Raw genomic sequence first — 19479 nt, forward strand, 5'->3', positions numbered from 1 at the left:
TTAAACAGTGTACATTTTCATGGCAAATGCTTAATGCTTCAGTGAAGTTGAAAATAGACGCTTTTACCAACCTCTTGAAATACTTCATGTAGATTGGGCTGATGGTCTTTAAGTTTGATGTGTTTGCTCCCTTCTGTCGGTATGTCTTTGTAGCATTGTTTACATATTGATCTATTGACATCATTTTAGCTTTAAATGCTTTGGTTACATTTGTAAGGGTTTATACAAATTAAACATATTGCTGGAACCTCTTCCATCATGCAATCACTTGAATGCTGGAATGATGCATAAACAAAAAACATAAACATAAAGTGATCCCACCAGGGACAGAATGAAAATCGTATTTAAGCTCTTAGCATGAAATACACATTCATGGGATCAGAATGATCCTCATCTCTGCATAATGTCTGCTATTCTCACTTTTCTTAGCCAGCAGGCAAATCCAGTCACAACAGCCCTGTGCCGATCAAGTGCACGTGAACTTATTTGTAGAAATCAAGTGTCACAGCCTCTGCGCACTCCACATACCACTGATAGGCTAATATGCAGCTTCCCAAGTAACACCCAGGGGACATTACTGAACATTTACTCACTGGTATACATATATATTTTAAATCATTTACAACATCGTAATCCCATACGTGCCTGGAGTATCTGTGAAACTCAGGAGGATTCAACAAGCACCGTATCCCTGTGTTTTTCAAACACAGCAAGACACTGAGACAGAAACTGATCCACCCAAAAGACCGCACACCCAAACACAAGGAGAGAAATCTAGTGTGTGCAGTCTGTTGCAACAAGGAATGCACAGACCTATATCAGGGAAACTAAACAGCCTTTAAACAAATGCATCGCTCAGTGCAGGAGGACCAGCTCCTCAGGTCAAGACTCAGCAGTTTACCTGCACCTGAAGGAAAAGGGACACTCTGTTGAAGACCATAACACTGATATTTTGGGAAGGGAGGACAGAGAGGCCTTCTCTCAGCAGAGGGGGAGGTCTTAGACACCATTAATCCCCAACCTACCGTGCTGATCTTCTGTCATCCCTTCCCAGGAAATTGAACCATTCACTCTTGGCCTCTTGTGACCCAAACAGCCGCTGTTACTCCTGGTCTCAGGTGACTCCACGGACTCTAATGATGCTCGTCACAACAGGGAGGAGCACTAACGAGCCAGTGGTGGCAATGAACCGGATAACGATTCCATGCAGGTTAAATACACGGGACTCCCCGCCAGTCGGTCAGAACTGAAGAGGCCTCTTGGATGATAAGTGAAATGAAAAGAATCCACAAACAAGTCCAGTTACCCTTGATTCAACTCTCCTTGGACTCCCTCCAATGGCAACCTGTGGCTGCTAGTATCCAAGCCCAGGAGGTGATGTACAAGCCCACTAACATAGCTGAACCCCCATGATCCGGCCTCAGTCCATCTCCTGCACACTGCTATTTGGCACATGGCATTGTTGTCCTGATGGCACCCTGGCTATGACGCCATGTAACCTCAACTCTCCTATGATATGCCTCAAAAAGTTTGAAGGAGCTGACCACAGCGAGGATTGCTTAATCTTTCCCAACATGACACTATGCCCTGAGAAAACAACTAAGAATATTTCAGTCTCCGTTCTCTTGTTCTCTATTTGCATCAGATTGCGTACATAAAATGAACAAACATATTACATGTACACATGTAAATAAATAAACAATAATAATAATAATAAATAATTAAACAGAATCTGCTTAGTTTGCCAATATATAAAGTGCATAATTATTACTATATGATACATTAATTTTTGCATGGCTACCAGATTATTTTTATTCCCATTGCTACTGTCTTAAGCCTTACTGTTCTTAGTAGCGGCTGCTTGTCAGATTGACAGTACAGTAATTTAAGCTCACCTTTAATGAGCAGTGCGTGCTGGTGGTAACCAGAGGTAGAGCTCTCTGGAAACGTTTTGTTTGACTGGCAGTCGTACTACATTCATAAGGAAAGCACATCACTGAAGAGAGAAAGATTGTGAAAGTAGAAATCACCAGCCCAAAAACACCCTTGTTAGCCATCCATAACTTAAATGACCCCAAATGAGCAGTTTGATCTAATCAAAATACCATATGGACTCAAGAATGTACGGTGTTATGAAGGCAGTTTTGGAATTCAGAAGTGTTAATGCTAAAAACAAAACAGTATCATTCCAGCCAGGTTTAATGGTTGCCTTGCATTCATTTTTGGGATTTTCCCTTTTTAAGTGACAGCTATATATCAAAACTCAGCCTGTGACAAAATGCTGTGGAAGACCTCTATTTCAGGGTTACCTGTGAGTACAGTAAGGTAGCTTAAATCTATTTAAAAGATTTTCCTTTCTTCTTTATGACTAAGCTGACACACAGGCGCGCGTGCGCACACACACACACACACACACACACACACACACACACACACACACACACATGCACACACAGCTGACTCCATGCAGGATTATAGGGCAGGTCCATAGGGGATTGAAATGTACTACTGCTGTCTTTGTGGAGCAGAACATAATGTTCCCCCACTAACACACCATGGAATATGGTGAGCCAGCTCAACCTGCTCTGGGGGCACTGGATTGGAGAACTGGCCCTAGCAACTAACCTGTGTGTGTGTCTGTTCATGTGTTTGTGCAGACTCATGACTGCTTGCCTTCACTTACCTGTGTGTAGCTGGGAGTGTGTGTGCATTCAAACTTTAACATCAAACAGCAAGCCAGGTGATTTCTCTGGGGAGGGCCGCTGCCCAGGCAATCTCTGACGCAACCCCTGGGCACCCCTGGAGAACTCTCCCCTTAATTATACATAAGCAACAGAAGGGATAACATTTTAGTCCTCTCACGCTGCAAGAAATTGCCCACATATGAAGTCCACCCACCTCACTTATAGCCTTGGCTGTAAAACAAATACACAGGCATGGGGCGTGCATTGAAAAAACCCTCGTATACTCTCTTTCAGGTAAGAAATGATTAGCACTGAAGAGGGAGAGGGAGAGACAGAGAGAGAGAGAGAAAGAGAGAGTAATGACTCGGGCTCGTAAAAACAAGGAAACAATCATTGGCCCGGTTTTGTCCCAGATCCCAAAAAAGCATAGTGTGTTTATGTACACTTAAATGGTGGATACACACACTGCACAACACATCCGCGCATTTACACATAGATGCATGTAAATATGCATGCACAGAAACACAAACACGTCCACAAACACGCATACACATGCCAAGCACACACGCATGCACACAAAAACAAAACCCCATACAGTAGCAGAGCTGTTGCTCTCGGCAGGCAAAGGAAGGGCACGTTTCCCTGGCACTCTCTCTCACAAACATTCCCCAAACCACACAGCCCTCGTCAGGCGCAGTGCCAGTGACATAAGCGTGTGGTAACATTAAACTGAAACCTCTGAGATGGTGTTCCTTTTTCCCTTTAACTTGTCCCATTTCAATTACTATTATGGTGCTGCCATGTGGAAACCTCATTGGGTCTGGTGCATTTTGTCATGGTACTGATGACCCCCGAAGACATTCTGGAACTGTTAATTTGCTGGGTTTTGGCTCTGGTTTTGAACACTGGGGGTGATTGACCGAGGGACATTTATGTTGTCCGCAGCTCCATCTGTGTTCAACTTGCTGGCATTATAGCCCACCAATCCCTATACATTAGCTTGCGGTCTGTGTTTTCTACCACCCAGTTACTACTCATGTCTGTGTGATGAGATCAGGATAGGTAAACTGCAAGATCGCTTTGCCTGCCTTTGCTCACTCGCTAACTTTTACAGCCCTATTCTCAGTAGGCCATGGAAGTCGCCCATCAGTAGCCCTGGACCAATGAGACTGTTAGCTTCAGTGGGCATGGGTGGGGCTGGGTGACAGGACATTACCTCACGCAACAGGCGCTCACCAGCATTCCGGTAAACCATGGGATGGTGCTTGGAACCTCATACTGGACTCTCTCTTTTTGCTCTTTCTCTCCACAAATGCCTCACAGATGCTCACTCCTGCTGCCCATGCACAAACCTCAAATTTTTATATATGCTTTTGACAAAGAAGGAGGGGGGGTGGCGGGGGGGTGGAGGGAAGAAGAAGAAAAAGAAAAAGGAGGGCCAAGCAGTTGTTTACTGAAAGTCTTTTGGTGGAAATAAACGTTTTAGGAGGTGCTGCGACATGAGAAATATTCACTTAGAAAATTGTTTTCTGTGTGTGTACATGTCTGTGTCCAAAAGTTCCACAAATCCACAAAGACCAAACTGGGTCACTGCCTCACACAGTTATACAACAGTCTCATAAACAAACAATAAACTCTGTAAGGCTCAGCAGGTACCCTGGACTCCCAATAAACCAGTAGTCACACTGAGAGGAATAAACTGAATGAATGGATGGACGGATCGCACAAAGTGAATGAATGATTCAGTCTGTTGCACTAAATTTATGAAAGTGATGATTGATTGATTGGTTGATTGACTGATTGACTGTTTCGTTGATTGAGCAAATGCATAATTGATTATGCACTGGAAGTGCATGTCACCCTGCTTAACATCCTACTTATTTTATTTTAAAAGCTGTTATCAGTATTTAAAAGACCTGCACACAGATATGAGAGCCAACAGAGGCAGTCCAGTGCTTTTATACACAGAAATTAAACCTGTTGCTGTGATAGTCTAGGAAACATAATGTCTGTGAACATCTCAAATTGATGATATCTAACAGTATAACAATATCTGAGAGGGATTTTTTTTTTTTATGGCTCACTACATGCAGACACATTCTTGTGAACACAATACCTTGAATAACTACGTAGCGGTTCAAGATACAGAATTCATCTTGCTATGTGATTTGTGAAGACTTATGTTGACAGAAAAATGTGTTAATGCATTAAATGAATTAATGACATTAATAACATCATAACTCCGGGGAAGGTTGTTGTTAAAACGTGTAAGCATTTTCTAGCAATAAAATTGTGGTAGTATTTTTGTTGGGAGTTGTAGCCCATTTTGACACATGCTTTTTATTAAAAACATTATGAGCATACCTCCCATAAGTGTGTTTAATATAGTATGGCCATTATGGCTTGACATGAGGCAGCTGACGTCCTTTAACCAGAATTCAACATACAGTGTAAAATCAATGTCAAGCTGAGTCACAGCCACTGACATAACACGTTTAGAAAGATCACATTGCTTTGAGCCCGTATGGCCTAAGGTCGTGCTTTTTTGCACTATGCTCGGTTTGATGCAAAGTGATGAGGGCTGAGAAAAGCATACACAGCGGCAGAAAAGTCTATAGTGAATCTGAGATCTCCCTACGGGCGCCGGGCTGTCCTCTAAGATTGGCTGGTTTTGGTGCTAAAGAAAGGACTTACAGTGGGGCCTTAAGTGTCCGTGGGGCCCAACAGCCTCTCAAGACCATCTGGCCTGTATGTGTATGTGTGTGTGTGTGTGTGGCTGTGTCTGTGTGTGTGTGTGGCTGTGTCTGTGTGTTGTTGATTTGAGTCTCAGATAGGACATTTTGAAATTTTGGAGGCAGTATCATCATTATCCTAGTCAAGGTGGGTGTACCATATGTGTGTGTGACTGCTGTTGTGTCTTTGTGGGTGTCTGTATGCAAGTCTGTGTGTAGGCTTCCCTCTGCAGAGGTGACCTAACTTCACCCTGGCACCAACCCTGCACCACAAGGGGAACGGCTGTGGTCGAGGTACATTATGCAATTAGACCCATTATTATTCTCATTATTCTCTCTCCCTCTCCCCCTCTCTCTGTCTCTCTCCCTCTCCCCAGCTTTGTCAATTTTCCTCCCCTCTAAGTTTTTTGTTTTGCCTCCTTCCATAAATTAACATTTTTACAATATAGAAATATTTTCAGGATAATTAGCCCTACAATTGTATGCTGTCTTTCCCATTGCTTTTATCTCCTTTGCTTTCTGCCCTTGGCTCAAGACCCCCCCGCCCCCTCCTTTTATCTGAATTGGTGATTTACAAACACCAGTTTGTGTCTACAGACCAGGGGTTGGCTGTTGTCTGCCGGTCTGAGTCTTATATTATGTAGCCAGCTGGTACAAATTAAGACCATGTGAGTGAGTGTGTTTGAGTGTGTTTGTGTGTGTGTGTGTGTGTGTGTGTGTGTGTGTGACTATTTTTGTACTTAGGGGTTTAATTCATCTTCAGTGTAGCTGATACTGTTTTCTGGGAAAAGAAGGCAAAAAAGTTGTTTTGTTAAAAATGTACGTGATTTATGTACTTTGAATAGTGGCTGTTGTATTCTTGTGAGCAAGGAAGGGGTGTGTTGCTGGTGCATGGCAATTTTGGTTTTGATTTGTACAGAATGGGCCTTCCGTTTGCAAAGGCCACCACTTTTCAGCATGACATTCATGGGATTCTGGTTCAGATTTGATGATCTCTCTGTTTTCAGCAGTTTTCAGATTTTTTTCTGAATTTGTGTTTATCAATCTGATCTTATGCTTTTTGTACTCTGCATTTATTGAATTACAGGGGAAATCAATGTAGCAGTGTTTGGGCAGATTTTCAAAGTTTTTCTTCACCATACCCCAGTTATTCACTTTAGAGGCATGCTGGTCTGCTTACTGGGCCTACCCACTGAAGTTTGGTGAATTTATTAATTCAAACTGACATTGATTGCTTATTGAACTGTTTTGCTTTGGATTCCTGCCCAGCTTCTATGCCTACATATTACCTCTCCTCCTGTGTATTTGGGCTGTATTAAAATCACCCAGAAAATTTAAGGGCTTTTAGGCCAGAACTCTTGGCTCTAACAGATTAAAGAGGATGAAGAAATCGGCAGCTTCCTTGCTGAGGCAGCCCAAAACAAAACTAATGCTGGTTTGGATACTGCGTTACCATGGTTTGGCACATCTACCCCAGCCGTCACTGTGCCCGTTAGCTCAGGGCTAAGTCCTCGCCGCGAGCCTGCTCTACATCTTGCAGTGCAGTGGACTAATGTCCTTGGTGGTGGGAGAAGTGGAAATGTAAGCCGCTCCTCACAATGCTCCTCACACAAAGAGGGTTTCCTTGGACAATGACCAGATAGCTGAACCTCCTTCAGCCCTTGCTCCCCCTCCATTACCATCGGTAGAGACCAGTGGCCAGCTTGTAGCTCTTACCAGTCTGACCACCAGTGAGATCAGCCACAACCAGGTCTGGGTAGTGTCCATGGGTGAGTAATCAGTCTTAAGTGCCTCTAAAACCCAACATGAGTTGTAGTTTCTAGGAGACACATGCCCACCCACCAGCTTCATGCAATGCCCCTCCACTCTCATTGTGGGGTCCTCAGTATGGTGTTCCTCAGGGGGAAATTCTGGGACCAATTTTATTCTCATTTTATATGCTTCCTCTCAGCCACATTGTTCGTCATCATGGCAGCTCTTATCATTGCTATGCTGATGACACCCAGCTGTACCTCTCAGTGAAGCCCACTGACTCCAGTTTGCTGGGCTCACTACATGATTGCCTGGCTGATGTGAAACATTGGCTGTCAAATAAATTTTAGCAGCTCTTTGCTCTCAGCACATATCTAGATAGATCCTGGAATTTCTTTGTTCTTTAACAAAATGATACAGTTTGCAATCTTGAAGTCACCATATTGCAGCGCTACTCCACTCATGTTTTTATCAGCTGAGGAGTCTCACAAAGGTTATATTCAAGGCTTTGAAGACACAGAGACATGCTCTTATGTCCTCATGCCTCATGGACTACTGCAGTACTCTTTTGACTCGCCTTAATCCAAAAAAGTTCAGCCTAGCTACAGGTTGTCCAAATTGGAGCTGCCAGACTTTCAACCAGAATGAAGACATAATTACATTATTGTGTGTTAGAATCTTAGCATTTATCTTGGCATTTTAATAGTTTGTTGATAACCTTTACACGCTTCATGGTCTGGCTTCCAGTTATATTTTATAACTTTTAACATTACACCTCGTTGTAAAGCACTTTTTTTTTAACCCTCCTATTCTGTTCATTTTGGGCTAACACTCATGAGGTTCCCGGTCACATGTGACCGGTAACATTGTATTTGATTATAAATCTACTATGATACATATTATCACCTAATGTTGTGTTAGATCTTTTTATCAACTTCTGCTCTTGTGAAAATGACAAGTTTTGAACTTCTATTTGCTATGTATGTGCTGTAGGCCTAATTTACCTGAGATCATACCATTCGTTTTTTAGGGAAAAAAACATTATATAGATATTATTTTGACTATAACAAATACTCAGATGAAACATATTGTAGTATTTATCACAGAGTACTTCATTTCAATGTTTTCCAAGGACACTGTTTTGAAAACATTTCAATTTTCTAAATAGTGGCAAAAAAATAGCATCTTTTGTGTTCCCGTCAGCATTGACCACTATGATTTAGCTAGTCATCCTCATGACATTTTCACATGGAAGCTGACCGTTCCTCTCAGGTGGGGATGAGGTCCAGGAAAAATTACCATATTTGGACCGAAAGGTGACCACAACTTCAGCTGGGTCTTCTTCCTGACACCTGACACCTGACAGGTGTCAGGTGTCAGGTGTCAGGTGACAGGTGTTGGCAGTTCCCGTGGTAGGTTCCCGTGAGGGTTGCCATGGAAGCCAAAAAGGGGCAAAGTTGTGTGTGTCTGTGTGTGTCTGTGTCCATGTGTGTGTGTGTGTGTGTGTTTGTGTGTGTGTGTGTGTGTGTGTGTGTGTGTGCCTGCTCAAAGACACCTACATGTTGGGGCGTGGGAAAGAAGTCAGAGAGATACTTTCCCGTGGGGGTTGCCATGGAAGCCAGAAAGGGGTATAAGGTGTGTGTGTGTGTGTGTGTGTGTGTGTGTGTGTGTGTGTGTGCACCTGCTCAAAGACACCTACATGTTGGGGTGTGGGAAAGAAGTCAGAGAGATACTTTCCCGTGGGGGTTGCCATGGAAGCCAGAAAGGGGTATAAGGTGTGTGTGTGTGTGTGTGTGTGTGTGTGTGTGTGTGTGCCTACTCAAAGACACCTACATGTTGGGGTGTGGGAAAGAAGTCTGAGAGATACTTTCCCGTGGGGGTTGCCATGGAAGCCAGAAAGGGGTATAAGGTGTGTGTGTGTGTGTGTGTGTGTGTGTGCCTGCTCAAAGACACCTACATGTTGGGGTGTGGGAAAGAAGTCTGAGAGATACTTTCCCGTGGGGGTTGCCATGGAAGCCAGAAAGGGTTATAAGGTGTGTGTGTGTGTGTGTGCGTGTGTGTGTGTGTGTGTGTGTGTGTTCACACACATCTGTGTCTGCTCAAAGACACCTGCATGTTGGGGTGTGGGAAAGGAGTGTGGGAATGTGTTTAACTCTATTTTATACACTAATTGTAGTCTTACCCATTCATTTCTAATGACCGGTCATTTGTGACCGGGAACACGATGGGTGTATACAAGTTAAATAAAACATTCAAAAATTAATAAAAATTCTCCAAATTTATTTTATGTGTTCAGATGCCATGTGTGAACAAAGTCATGGAACCTCATGACAAACAGATGAAATTAACTGCATTTTTTGGAGAGAAAACTTGTACACCGGTCAGATTTGACCGCGAACACGACAGGAGGGTTAAAGATGGTTTTGAAACGTGCTCTATAAATTCTTCTTCTTCTTCTTCTTCTTCTTCTTCTTCTTCTGTGTTTACATAATATGTTCTTATCTTCCTATAGGCATTTGTTCAGCAAACTTTTCCAGCTACTTCTTCACACATCCTACGACGACTGACCATTATTGTTATCATCATCATCATTATTATTATTATTGTTAGTAGTAGTAGTAGTAACAGTTGTAGTAGTAGTAGTAGTAGTAGTAGTAGTAGTGGTACTAGTAGGAGCAGTAATACTGTATTATCCTTAATTGTCAGAATTTGAATATTACATTACATAATATGAACAATACAATACGATTTTTTCTTAATGCTTGTAACTACTTGAACCATTCACTCTTCAATTCCCAAACTGGGAAAGATACAAAAAAAAAAAAAAAAAAAAAATTGAGCCACCATCTCTCCCCTTTCCTTGTCTAACTGAAAGACTTCATAATAGATTCCTTGGACTGTCTTTTGTCAACAGTTCCTGCTGCGATGTTGTAGTTGTAATCAAGCAATCCATTTGAAAGTATGCTGGCAGGCGGTATATTTCATAGCTATAACAGATTAAAAGAGTGCAAACAAGAACAGGGCTAAGTTTAGATGAATGTATATTGCTTCTTGACTCTCTTTCCTCATTTCTTTGTACCTTTCATTGTTTCTTCATTTGTTTAAAGTCGGACTATGAAATCAGTGGCAGTCCTCCCTCCCCCTTTTGTACATGGGTTTCTGTTAATGTTGCATATGTTATGTCCTTTCTAGGCCTTTTATTGGGGTTGTATTATTGAAGTGATGCAAGGCCCCTTTAGATTCCACTTGAAACACACACGCACGCATCCACACATGCACACACGCACACATGCACACTCACATTACTGTCCATGCGTGTTTATATTTACATTATATATTCCTGTCAGTTACACAGTCTTTGTGTGCGCACAAAGGTACTTGCATGCACCAAATACATATGCATTCTTTCATTCCCTCTGCAGGTCCTTGGAGGAGTAGTGGAGGGGCATAAAAATTTATTACCACCCCACCGCCTTCACCCACTCTTTTAATGAGCGAATCAAATGAATGACGAATCTATTTGGAGTGCTTTGACTCTTGCCATTGTACCGGGAGGAGGCTGAAGGAAGCGTAACAAGCCGTGGGAGACTTGTGAATCGCCTCCTACTGGTTTGATGCTTTAGGGGGCAGTGGGAGGTGGTGGTGGTGGTGGAGAGGGGGGGGGCGTTGTTAGAGGGCACGGGTTTTGGCATGCTGTTAGTAGTGTGCCAAGCAGTGTTTGTCTGTCTCGAACATTAGGGTGTTAGAAAAACACACCAGGGGATGAGGAGGAGAGGAGGAGGGGGATGGAGGAAGGTGTAGCTTGTGCCACCTGTGTTTACATGAATAAGTCATCAGTTTGCCTGTGGAAAAGGGCCTGTCACCTGCCCTGCTAGGATATGGGTAGGAATGGAAAACCAGTCCCTCTTGACTAAATTCATAAGCAGAAATGACTTAGAGTCTTGTGAAATCATATTGGTTGTTAAGTTTCAGTCATGGAGAGCTACTCAGACTGTCTCAAACTCAGACCACTGAGCTGGACTGAGAAAAAAAGTTTGGACTCTGGGAATCCGCACTGACCAGAGTAAAAGAATTATTGGTTTAGCTATCATATTTATAATAACTCGATTTCTTTCAGACTAATATTATCCTTAGAGGCCACTTAACAATGTTTGTTTCTCTGGTTTGGCTAACCACTTGTGCTTAATTGTAAAACTTCATAAGGAAATGAAAAAAATGTACACAGCGACACCCAAATGGGGTCAATGTCTCACAGCAACTGGTCTCAGGTGTTTGTCACCTGCATTTGTCATTTCTGCCACCTCAGCTCTGAGCAGAAATGTCACGTCGACAGATCCAGGGGACAGATATGTGGACAGATAGCTGGCCTGGCCAGTTTTGCCACAGTGGCAGGATCTTACAGTAGCCTCTCTAGCAAAGCTCTCAGGTTACTGGTGTCTCATTTCACTGGCTCAGGGCAGCGGGCGAAACTCACTGTCCTTGGGTATCTGCCCTCCCTACCCTTTGTCTGTGTTTATCTATTGCCCCACAGCCTTTTATCACTTTGTTCATCTATCAGTCTTACTTTCGGCACTTGTCTACTACTTTGCATTTCTATGAAAATAAGTTTAGTCGTATTCCTTATCCACTTAGTGTTCTCCTGCACACTCTTTCTCTTTCTTTTACTTTCTTTCTTTTTTCCTTCCATATCTCTAACATGCTTCACAATTCCTTACAATACGTAAAACAGAACAGTCAAATTTCCGCATTTTGTTTGACTTTGTCCTGACATTTTGAACAGATAGCACAACATATAGGTTGTGCCTATAATGAATTTAACTCAGTTTGCCTCCATAACCCGCAAACTTCTTCGAGCCAAGTTTCTTCATCTCTACTCATTCCCAATTTATCCACTGACCCATTTTTGCCCGCAATACCGCTTAGCATACTCTACTTCTTCCTCCTGTTGATATATTTGCACCACAGCCATCTTCCTTTTTTCTCGAATCGCTCTCCCTTTCCCCATAAAGGTTGCCCCAAGGCTAGCCTGAATCCTCCCTGCCTTTGTTGTACCTGCTGTAGCTATTCTTAGGCTTTAGGTATTTTGTTCTTGTAAGTGTCATCTCTTTTGCATATTTGAACTTCTCCGTTACGGTAGATATCGGCTGTTCCCAGATGGGTTACTTGTACAAAGCTGCACTGCTAAAACTCCAGTCTGCTTCCTAACATGTGAGCTACCTAGCCTCTCTAACTTGTTTATGTTTTATAAAGGTACAAGACAAATTAAAAGCACCATAGCTGAACCTTGCTTTGACCTGTGCTCTGTGCCCCCAGATATGTCCTGGCTTATGTCCCTGAATTTGACCCTTGCCATTTAGAGTGGCATCATTGGAGAAAATGGGGTTACATGAGCCACTTGTTACATTTGATGATTTTACTGCAATATAAATGTGCATTTATTTCAAAGAACAGTTACTATATATACCTCAGGTTGTTGTGTACCCATGGAAATTAAAACAAGTTCTGTACTTTCTTAGCTTGTGGTCACATGATTGCTTTTGTTTTTGGTTACTTAGATACGGGGGTGGCTCATCTTACCCACTTGTTTGTCTTACCTCGTTTTCCCCTCCTGTCTTCTGAAGCTTTTGACAGGCTTCTTTAAAGTTGTTGGATTTGCTTCCTTATCGTTTATTATCAATATTTCTATAACAGTGAATATGTTTCTAGACTTACCTTTCATTGCGGCTCTATTTAGGTTATCATTAGATTTATTGCTGTTCTGGTTTAAGATGCTGTCATAGTTAAAGCAGCCATTTTATTCATATATGCCCTGCTGGGTGGGAGTAGCCCTCACTGCAGCCATTCCCCACATACCGCCCATCTTGATGTCATAATTATTACCTCCACTGCCACTGTGCAAGCTAGGAGAAATGTGCATTCTGGTGCGATGCTTATCTCCACCTGTTGCCATGGCATAATAACCTCTACTGTTGTGAAGTATTTATGAATATCTGCCACCTTTACTTTGGCACATTCTACATTACAATAACAGACTGTGTTGTGCATGAATTGTTACCAGGTCAGTATAACAAATGAATATCATGCTGCCTTCACATGCTGTCAGCAAAATCAGAATAATGAATTTAGTGTGAATGGACAATATAAATAAGACGGTAACTATGACCAGTTTGGAGTATTTATTCATTTAACTACTTTTTGCTAGCCTTTTCTCTGAACTGATGTGTAAAAAACAACTCAACTTAGTAAGTCAGGGAGTGGGCGTCTATGCAGCACAGGATACACACTACAGTAAGTGTTACAGTAACTCCTCTATCCCTGCAGCTATTATGCTGCACAATGCAGTTTTATAGCCTGAAAAACACTGACACATTTTATATTACCACCAGCATTTTAGCCCATGTCTTATGTTTTATGTTTTAATGTCTTGTGAATACTTGTATGTCTTGCTCACACAGATTTTAAAATATAGAATCTCTTCTGCCAAATGAATGTCCCTGTGGAAGGGATAGTAAAGTTGATCTTGAATCTTGAATCTTGAATTGTTAATTTATTTTATTTTATTCCTTTCTGTCACTGACAATAAGTTATGTGGTATCAGAAGACATTAACAAGGTCCAAAAATAACACTTGGAGAGTGCTCTTGTCTTGCTTGGCGGATTGAATTTGGCGCCAAATTGCTCTTGTGCGCTGTAAGGAAAAGTGTGTTGTTCCATTTCCCCCCCCTCAACTAACCCAGTGCTTCCCAAAGTGGATTCTCTTTGGTAAATTTTCTGTCTCAGGGCTCATAGTTATCATGTTTTTGTGATGATGTGTAGTGTGATGACATTGTGTAGTACATCTGAGAAGAGAACAAATGTAACAATTCTGTTCTGTGTAACTCACATTCAACATTTCCAAAAACAACACTGATACATCAGTTACTATAAATAATGTTGGTCAACTTATTGAGGAAAATCTCACATACTGAATAACAATTCTTGGGTAGACCAATGCCACAGAAAAAGCTTGACATTGTGGTCATCAGAAAATCCCTAGTGTGAACTAAACAGGATAGTTTTTTTCTGTGGATGCAAGCAATAATTACAGAAATTCCCCCAAAATTAGCTTTCTGTATGAAGACAGCTTTTTTTTTTTGTTTTTCACTAGTTGGTGTTGAGTGGTAACTCAATGAATTCATACATTTAGGACATCCCTCCAACTCTCTAAAAACACCCATTGTATGTGTTCTTCAGTGTTGTAGGAATGATCATGACATGATTTCATTCAAATATAGGAATTTTATCATTTTAGGGCAGTTTTAGAGCTAATTTCACATTTGAAACATTAAATAATATAATATAACAATGTGGGCCAGGACGTAAGAAGCAGTCCAACACAAAGCAGGGTGAGAGAAATACAAACCAAGGTGAAAAAGACGGTCGATATCTTCCAGTAAAGCTGACACCACTTTCACTTGTAGTTTTTTGTATTGTTGTATTTCACTAAAATTTCAACCACTTAAATTTCAACCACCCAGCCCCAACCTTGATTGTAAATATGCTGTAAAGTGTCATTTACAGTCTGACCAATGACCTTATAGGCAACAAAGGTCATATGGTGCAGCAATAGCTTTTAACAGCTTGGTCTACAGTGGGGAAATTGATGTTGTTTTAATGTGTGACAATACTCCCAGTTTGGGCATCTCCATCTGTTCCACTGTTTGGATGAGAAGTGCTGTGGTGTTCAAGGTTGGAGGGGGAGAAGGTAGTCTTGACTGGGACTATGACTAAGGCAAATGCACACATTGAGCCAGATGCAGGAAGTCATGTACATACTTCTGATTGTTTCTTATTTCTCACATTGATTTCTAAGGTATTCATCAGTGTTTTCTTCTTTTTGCTTTTCTCCTTGGTAATAGGAAATTTTATGAGTGATTGAGAGCACTCTGACCAATTGCAAATGAATATATTATCACTTAGAATGTATTTTGTGTTTTAGAGTAATTATAAGGATTAGATCATTAAAATAATAATATTTTAATGTAGACATTTGAGAGTGTATTGAAACAACAGCAGAACAACTGTTGGTGTCAGGGCTTTTGAAACTCTCCTGTCCTCCTACATGCATCACCAAGGAGTGCTTGGCTTAGGCAGTGCATTTTTTTTGGCTCTCTTTTTTTTTTTTAATAGTGAACCATTTACATTGTATTTCAGCAACTGTGCAACTCTCTGCTGAGATGGCATTCACAGCATCACAGAATTTATGCCATTGTTGACTTTTTGGCTTTCCTCTAACACAAGTGTTGATGCTCTGCACCTCATCACAAAGCACTAGTTCTGGCACCAAGATCATTGAAGAGGGATGGCTCCTCAACTACTGCAGAGCTGTTCAACATAAGATGCTTGAGACCTTTGAGTGATGTTTGTGTAACCCTAACCCTAACACTATCTCAGAGTACCTGGTCTTCTTGGAGGAACTGCATGATTGAAAAACATGGATAAGTGTGAGTGAGAGCAACAGCCTGAAACTGAGTGATTCTTTGTTGTTAGCCTTCTGTGCAAGCATTAGACGGGCCATAAGAAATATTAAGAGGTAATGATGATGCGCTAGCAAGGTTTAGCTGAGGACTCTGCCCTGTCAAATTTCAGCTGCTACATCCAAGAGCCTTTCCTGTGTCCTGGTGGAGGTTGGGTATGTGGAGTCAGAATGGATCCTTTTCAAGTCTTAGATCTGTGGAAGTAATTGCCAGTTGAGTTGTGGTCTGAAGGCAGTTGGCAGTTTGCACTTGTCCTGGCAACAGCTCAAGGACCTGCTGATGGACACCAGTGGTGTTGGAAGCTGTCATGGTGAAACAAGGAGGAGGGATTCCATGCCTGGTTGGCATATCTAAGTCAGTGGATGAGGTACAATCAGGAGAAGGGGGCCGCAGCTGCAGTCGCTGCAGAGGCAAACACTCAGGAACGGGAGGGGTTTCAAGAGGCCGTGAAAAATGCCTTCCAAGCCTCAAAGAGGTTCTGGCAAACCATTTGACAACTCAGGAAAGGAAGGCGGGACATTGCCCTTGCTGTCCTTTGCAGGTAGGTATAATGCAAACTGCACTTGTAAATATCATGGGAAGAGGAATGAATACTCTTGAGGAATTCTGAGTTATTTGTCCCAAACTTCATCCATGGTCACAAGCTTTTTGTAGTGTAATAAACCAATGAGGTTGCTGTTATAAGCAGCAGACATGGTGCTTCTTTGACAGCAGAAGAGTAAAGCTGATGTTCGCCCACATGGAAAGAGTCAGTTGCAGTGGTTTGGGCATTTGACAAATATACCCCCACGTGGTCTCCCCATGCAGAAAGGCATAGGACCGGTTTCAGGGATTACATCTCTCAGGGAATGCCTTAGGATGCTTAAAGTATTTCCTGAGGACCCTTTAGTTTCAGCTGACAAAAGATGTGGAAAAAGCATGTAATCTATGAGTAGGTAACCATCAATTGTCCCACTCTTTCATTAGTGTGTGTATGAAATTTCAAAACTCTTCTCTAAGGTAGGACTTCTTTTAATCCTAAGCATACTTTTAGCATGATTCCTAAAGTAAATCTGAGATTCTTGGTTATTAAAGGCTTTGGTGTTTATGGAATTATCGACCTGCACACCTGTCATCTAAATTATGAGCCATATAACCAGAGTGGGAGCAGCTTTACTTTTTAGATTAGATTAAATTATATTCAGTTAGACATGATTTTAATGATCCCCTGGGGTAATGAGGTCATTGCAACAACAAGAGTAATAGGATTCAGAAAGAAAATAAATACCAAATACCCACATTTTACATTTCAAAAACCATTTTGCAAATCATGCGTCCCTTAATTTCCAAATTAGATTTTTTGGTTGAAGTACCCACATTATAATGTTCTGATCCTGCGGCTAACAAAGTCACTATCTTTCCTGAACCATGGTACTGATAATAGGCCGGGTAACGCAATCATTTTCTCCAGGACTAATTTCTGTTGACCTTTTCACTCAGTTTCAATTTCAGTTTTGGCCAATTTCACATCATCAGAACACAACAGTGCTGCTGCTTTTAGGAAAACGAATGTGCATGACTTTATTAAGGTGATGGAATGCTTGTGTGAAGAAAGTTGAAGTCTTAAAATTTAAATTTCATATCATAGACTCAACTATACTGAGTGAATGCAGAATGTGTTGCCTTAAACATTGTGTGACTGCCCTAATCCACACACAAAATATTTTAAAGTGGCTTTAAAGTGGCCTTTGCCAATTGTAATTGACTGAAATCTGGTTGTGTATTATGACCACTTCTAATATCCCCTCTGTTCCTTATCTTTTCCAACCCTATTCTCCTAACCAAAGGCTGCTTTTTTGCTACTTGAACTGACGTAGTGTGTTACACTAACATGCATATGTATGTGATGTGTGTGCTGTATCATCACACCACTTGTTTTTCTTTCGCAGTATGCTCACACAATTACAAAACTGTCAGGAATTGCCCTGTTGGCAAGCAGCTGGTAGGAGTCAACAGAACAAAAAGATGACAAACCTGAGACATAGAGTTAGATTTCTCATTGGCTGCCTCTTTTGTTTTTCTAATTTAACAAGCATGACAAACTTCTCCATGACTTTCTCTTACTTTTTTCGAGTTACAAAATAAGAATGAATTTGAGTGAAAATAAGACTGAATTTAATGTTGAACCAGTCCTCAACCATGCTGTAAATAGCAAGAATACATACAGAAGTTGCTCATCTCTCGTTCTTTGTCTTTTTTCCCTAGACATGTCAGTCCAAGGTGTTTGATCTGTCAGATGGGGTGTCCCAGTATGCATGGTTCCCCTGCCGGGAGGCCCATGTTTCATCTTGGGGGTACCCCGAGTATTGGCTCAAGGTAAGACCAAAAGTCAAAAACTCTAAGGGTAAGGGGTGAGATCTGACTGGCTTGTTGCACTTTTCCATGCAATGTAATTGGGGAGCAGAGGGGGACTGCAGATCAGACTTTGTCTCTCCATCCATCAGACATATCTGATCTATCAGGTGACATCATACAGCCGGTACATTACATAAAGGCACATCATACATCAGGCATTGCAGGGTTACCAAAAACATTAAACAATTAAACAGTGACGCAAGTTACATAAATAAATGCATTTTTGTTGGCAGTAATGCAGAAAACGCATAAAGTCAGGACAAAGAAAATTTATGAGGTTATATGGAGATTGAAACCTTGGCGTAAAACTTGCAAACACACTATTTATTGATCCATGTTTACTTTCACCCCCCACCCTACCCCAATCACCCCACCGCCACGGTCTCAGAAATCATTGTTAGCTAAATGAGTAATTGCTTGTATCGAATGAGAACAGAGGTTGGCTTCTCCCATAAATTCCCTTTCTGGGTTATCATTCAACTTCAGGTATTGTTGAACATTGGCTTATATGCTGATTAGTAAATGGAAAGAAAGAAAGTCTACCTGTTTAGAGGGAACATCAGCTTTCACTGTATTACTCAGCCACACCTTCTTTTGAAAACAGTCTCATGGACTACCGGGGGAGAGGATAGATCGTGGTATTAAAAACTGGTTAAATTTACAGGACTTATTAATCCCGAGTGAGCATCTCTTTCCCCTCTGACTTAGTTTTCTTAGTTCTCTCTCTCTCTCTCTCTCTCTCTCTCTCTCTCTCTCTCTCTCTCTCTCTCTCTCTCTCTCTCTCTCTCTCTGTCACACACACAAACACTGTCTCCTATCCCTTCATTCAGGCCCACTTTTCTCACCCTATGGTGGCAGCTGCGGTGATAATTCACCTAGCCGCTGATGGGACCGGCTACATTGACCAGACCCAGTGCAACATCACTGTTCAGCTGGTGGACACCAAGGAGGGCATCCATAGCTTAGGTGAGGCGGATGTTATACACTCCCAAAGTGTCTCCCACGTCATTCAACTTTGGGTATCACATTGCTAATTTTGACTGAGTGGAAAGCTGAGCTGAAATTACCTGAATTTAACTTTACAGAGCTGAACGGAGCGTTGTTAACTGTGTGTCAAACTCTCATCTCTCCTTCTCTTCCGATATTTCCGTTTTTTTTTTTTTTTGACACCTTATCACTCATCCACTGTCAATCATACTATTCAACATCCTCTTGCACCTTTTTCCTCCTCCCTTATTAAACTTTTCTCTTGATTAACATCTGCCATTCCGCTTCCTTCTGCTGTCTGCTTCCATCCCCTCCTCTCCAACCTCAATCCTCCTACTCCCTGTTATTGTCTTTGTCCCTCCTTTGCCCTGTTTTCACCTTGTTTCATCACTCTGACAACTCTCACTTTACCTCA

The 19479-nt window shown here is 41.7% G+C and overlaps 1 protein-coding gene across 2 annotated transcripts in view; it reads left to right on the forward strand.

Annotated features, from left to right (window-relative positions):
* pappaa (pregnancy-associated plasma protein A, pappalysin 1a) overlaps window positions 1–19479 on the forward strand; it is a 118679-nt gene that overhangs the window by 58657 nt on the left and 40543 nt on the right. For both annotated transcript variants that reach the window (XM_030065409.1, XM_030065410.1), the window contains exons 11-12: window positions 17928–18038; window positions 18908–19043. In XM_030065409.1, the coding sequence (XP_029921269.1) occupies window positions 17928–18038; window positions 18908–19043 (247 nt within the window). The remainder of the gene's footprint in view (window positions 1–17927; window positions 18039–18907; window positions 19044–19479) is intronic.

This window comes from Myripristis murdjan, chromosome 12 (genome assembly GCF_902150065.1).
Source record: "Myripristis murdjan chromosome 12, fMyrMur1.1, whole genome shotgun sequence".
NCBI classification, from domain to species: domain Eukaryota; kingdom Metazoa; phylum Chordata; class Actinopteri; order Holocentriformes; family Holocentridae; genus Myripristis; species Myripristis murdjan.